Source organism: Trypanosoma rangeli, assembly GCF_003719475.1.
Source record: "Trypanosoma rangeli strain AM80 chromosome Unknown Tra_15.4_contig_00788, whole genome shotgun sequence".
NCBI classification, from domain to species: domain Eukaryota; phylum Euglenozoa; class Kinetoplastea; order Trypanosomatida; family Trypanosomatidae; genus Trypanosoma; species Trypanosoma rangeli.
The window spans coordinates 1-3,830 of record NW_021706539.1 but is presented as its reverse complement, the minus strand read 5'-3'; the positions used below and the strand labels follow the sequence as shown (position 1 = coordinate 3,830).

The 3,830-nt window shown below is 51.4% G+C and overlaps 5 protein-coding genes across 5 annotated transcripts; all 5 read left to right on the top strand.

The window, feature by feature from the left end:
- Positions 1 to 601: 601 nt before the first annotated feature.
- On the top strand, positions 602 to 904 carry TraAM80_10092 (uncharacterized protein; the record flags this gene model as incomplete). The annotated part of the gene is made up of 1 exon (XM_029386740.1): positions 602 to 904. The coding sequence occupies one exon, from the start codon at positions 602 to 604 to the stop codon at positions 902 to 904; it is 303 nt and encodes a 100-aa protein (XP_029233407.1).
- A 19-nt stretch (positions 905 to 923) lies between these two features.
- TraAM80_10091 (retrotransposon hot spot (RHS) protein) lies at positions 924 to 1,652 on the top strand (the record flags this gene model as incomplete). Its single annotated transcript, XM_029386739.1, has 1 exon — positions 924 to 1,652. One exon carries the CDS (start codon positions 924 to 926, stop codon positions 1,650 to 1,652), a length of 729 nt encoding a protein of 242 aa, XP_029233406.1.
- Positions 1,653 to 1,700: 48 nt separating this feature from the next.
- On the top strand, positions 1,701 to 2,246 carry TraAM80_10090 (retrotransposon hot spot (RHS) protein; the record flags this gene model as incomplete). The annotated part of the gene is made up of 1 exon (XM_029386738.1): positions 1,701 to 2,246. One exon carries the CDS (start codon positions 1,701 to 1,703, stop codon positions 2,244 to 2,246), a length of 546 nt encoding a protein of 181 aa, XP_029233405.1.
- Positions 2,246 to 2,698, top strand: TraAM80_10089 (retrotransposon hot spot (RHS) protein; the record flags this gene model as incomplete). Its single annotated transcript, XM_029386737.1, has 1 exon — positions 2,246 to 2,698. The coding sequence occupies one exon, from the start codon at positions 2,246 to 2,248 to the stop codon at positions 2,696 to 2,698; it is 453 nt and encodes a 150-aa protein (XP_029233404.1).
- Positions 2,699 to 2,984: 286 nt separating this feature from the next.
- On the top strand, positions 2,985 to 3,539 carry TraAM80_10088 (uncharacterized protein; the record flags this gene model as incomplete). Its single annotated transcript, XM_029386736.1, has 1 exon — positions 2,985 to 3,539. One exon carries the CDS (start codon positions 2,985 to 2,987, stop codon positions 3,537 to 3,539), a length of 555 nt encoding a protein of 184 aa, XP_029233403.1.
- Between the last annotated feature and the right edge of the window lie 291 nt (positions 3,540 to 3,830).

The window sequence follows — 3,830 nt, the reverse complement described above, 5'->3', positions numbered from 1 at the left end:
TTGCGGCGCAAAATGCCACCGCGACGAGGCAGTCAATTTCACTGTGAGTGGGTGATATTTGCGTGTGACTACGCACACACAGAGCTGTGGGGATCCGAATGTCAAGTGCAATACGAGAAGAAGAGAGACACCTCGTCGCAGTTGTTGTGTGTGCCGTGCAATTTGCACGGTTTGCCTAGGGAGATCTAATTTGCCCTCGTTGTTTGTGTATAGGTGGGTGCCGCGTGCCGTGTGTGTCGGTGGCCCTCTCTCTCTCTTGTTTTCATTGCGGCTGCGTGGAGTCGTGTCTCTGTTCTTTTTTTTTTTTAAATAATTTCATTCTCCCTTTTGACTGCTGGCTGAGTATTGTGCTGCAGTTCAACTCAAGTTAACCACTACGAAGGAAAACATGTCTGAGAGACGCGAGGAAGAATTTCACGGCACCGAGGAGCCCCCGCAGAGCATTGAAGGGTGGAAGGAGCGCCGCAGCGGCCAAGGAGGACGCTTGCAGGCTCTATCGAGGATGCCCGTAATGTGCGGGTTGGTCAAAGCAACGGAATTTTGCTGAACGACTTCCTTCGGCAGTACGTTGGCCCCAACAGAGCGGTGGGTGAAGACCAAAATGTGTGGATGGAGGTGTTTGTGCGTGGGCCAGACAGGTACGTTACAGAGCAGAGGCGTCGTAAAGGAATCCTCGATTCCACCAGGGTATCAGCTTTCGGAAGATGCACGCAAGCTTACGGAGCGCATGGTGGGCACGCTGCGAGACTGGAAGGAATTTACAGATAAGGGGTATTGTCTCTGCTATTACACGAACAAAACTGAAGGCAACTCTTCAACTAGCGTAGGAGGAAGGGGCAACACGGGAAACCGAAATACACCCCAGATGACCATCACCGGAGGCATTCTACGAGTCCGTGTTTAACGCAACGTGGAGTCACGTCATGGGATTTCCTGAGGACGAAGATGAATACATGGTGGTGATAGAGGGCCAACGGCCACAAGAGTTATGGGAGTACACGCAGACTGTGCGTACTTTTTTCTCAGTGGGTGGTGATGAGCAATTCCGTCCACCACGCCCACGACTTATGATCCTTTCCTCTGAAAAGCGATGGCTGTACTCGCTGGAGCATGCAGTGCCTATTACCGACTGCTACATTAACATTGAGGTGCATCGGGTGTGGAAGATTGTCGAGGGTGATCTAAAAGGAGTGTTTCCCCCTCCAGATACAGACGCACCTAAAATGAGACGTCATCTTTTGATTGGAACCCCCAGGATAGGGAAGTCAATGGCGGCTGGCTCCTACCTCCTTTATCAGCTGCTGCACTGCGACGCCACGAAGCTCCATGTGGTTGTGTACTGCTTTGGAAGGGATTTCGCATACTTGTTTGACAGGAGGACACGAACGGTGACAATATACGAGGGTGAGAATAATATTGGCGATGTTATGGTAAATAAGGCCAGAAGTGGAATGAAAGGGTGCATCATCATCGATATGGCAATACATTTTCGAGAGCCATCGAATGATGTTGTGCCCTCCGATGAGTGGGGCATCATTACGTTGTCGTCCCCCCACGAAGATAACTTCAAAGCATGGACGGAGCAGGCGGGTACTATCAAAATCATCATGAATTGCCCCGATGAAAATGACGTGAAGGCGATGTGTGCATGAGAGACACGCAATACTACTGAAGAGGAGCAGGTGGAGTATTGGAGAAGGATGCACATGCACATGCATGACGTCGGACCGATTCCACGATGCATCTTTCAATTCAATGAGTATAAGGACGGTGTGGAGGAAATCAAGGACATCCTGGCAGGTATCGACGCTTCAAATGCTGTACATTATGGGATGATTGGAGGTGTGGAAGAGTGGCCCTCGAATGACGCTTCTCACAAACTTGTGAAAGTTGTCCGATCAATAACACAAAAAAATGTTGAGGCGTTTGTGAACATGCCGGCCTGTTTTTCCATTGAAAGCAAATTAATTGGAAGGTTGCTCGAGGTGGATGAGGAGAATGGCATTATTTTTCGACTATTGAAGTACCGGAGAGTGTTATTTCCGGAACTTTTGGGGCGGTGCACTCTGCACGCATTCCTGCGTAGAGACTTTGTGGAAAATATAATGCCGGGCCTCAACGAGTTGCCTCCACCAGGACGTCGTCGGCGACAGAGATGTGTGCTGCAATCGAACCCCGAAAAGCATCCAAGCAGACCCGTTGCATTAATAACGCTGGACCACACTGCTCCCATGTTGCATGCATAATGCGGGGTGCTATACGTACCGAAGAGCAGACATTTTCCGCTTGTGGACGGTTTTTTCTTCGTTGGTGCACCGCGGAGGACGATGGTTGCGGTGCAGGTGAGACGACGAGGGCTGAGCATGGCACCAGAATCAGCACGGTGGTGCAGTTCAACAATTTTCTACGGAATTATTTTAATGACTGGGAAACGCTTGCGGAAGACTTGTCGTGGGAGATTATTTACGTGCATCATGAGGACAGTACGGCAATAAACGCGTGGCAGGGATGTGTTGTCGTCGCGCACGCAAATGCAACGGGCAGCAATGAGCGTGAGGGCCCTCAGGCCATCGCGGCATTTTGGAATCAGCAGGTGCGTCAGTGCGAGGTAGCGGTATCAGCTGAAAATTTCAGAAGTGAACGACAAACCCAACGTGGGCGGCAACCAGAGGGACAAGGAAAAGGAGGAGGGGAATAAACAGCTTGAGTTTACTGGTGAAATATTTTAGGGAGTATTATATATTGCCGAGTGTGTTTGTGTGTGGGTAGGAGGCGTAATTAGGGACTCGTTCTGCCGTGCGCCGAATGATTATTGCGGCCAGCACTACCACAGCAGCACTTTTTTTTTGTTGTGGCTGCGAGTAAAATTGTGTGGGGAATGATGGCGCCTTGTGGGTGTACGCCGGCAGTATTCCATTGGTGATATCCCCTTGCTGTTCCCAGTTTGTTGTTGCAGAGAGTTTGGGCGAGAGGGTAAGTTTTGCATGCTGAGTGGACTCACAGGCGGGAAGGCAATTGCGGCGGCCACCACAGCCCAGAAGTCAGGGGCAAACCGAATTATTGTGATTGCTTTTGCGCGTTGGCGTGGTATTTTTCTCTTTTGTTTTTTTGGGTGCCATCGTTTTTGGTTCGTCTGTGCTCCAATGGGGGGTGCCGCTTGCACCGCTGAGAGCCTTGAGCAAACGCCGTTGGCGCCTCTCTTTTGTTGGTTTGCCGTCCTGGGCGCATGCGCCTGTTCCGTTTTGTTCGGGCAGCACGCACTTACCGGGCAGTCTGAGGCTGCGGCTGCGCTGGCGTCGCCCTCGCTTGCAAGCGTAACGAAGCAGCAGGAAAGGGGGCTGCATGCGTCGTTATTTTTATTGTTTTTATGTTTTCATTTTTATTTTTTTAATGTTGCACCCCACTCCTGCTGCAGTGCGCTGAGGGAAGTGGGGGGCGTTGGGGAGTTTGTGGGGGTCGTGATGGGAGGTCCCGCCGGCATTGCGCACTGCGTGGTGATGCTGGCAGGGTTTGAAGGGGCTGAGTGGGGGAGACGGTAAGCGAGGTGTGTATGAATTTGTTTTTTGTTGTTTGATTTCTGCGGGAGGCGTCACAAACTGCGGACTCTCCGTGCGGGTGCGTGTGGATGTTTCTTTGGGCTGCGCACAACAGTCGCTGCCACCGCTGCCTTTTTTGCGGCTGGCGTTTCTTGTGGGTGGGGGCGAGTGTGTGATCGTGCGGTCCACGCGTTTATCGGTGTGGCCTTCATTATGGATTGTCGCTGTTCTTTGCGGTGTGCCCAACCGTGGGTGCGGGCGGTGCCTTTTTTTGTTGGAATTTGCTTTTATTTT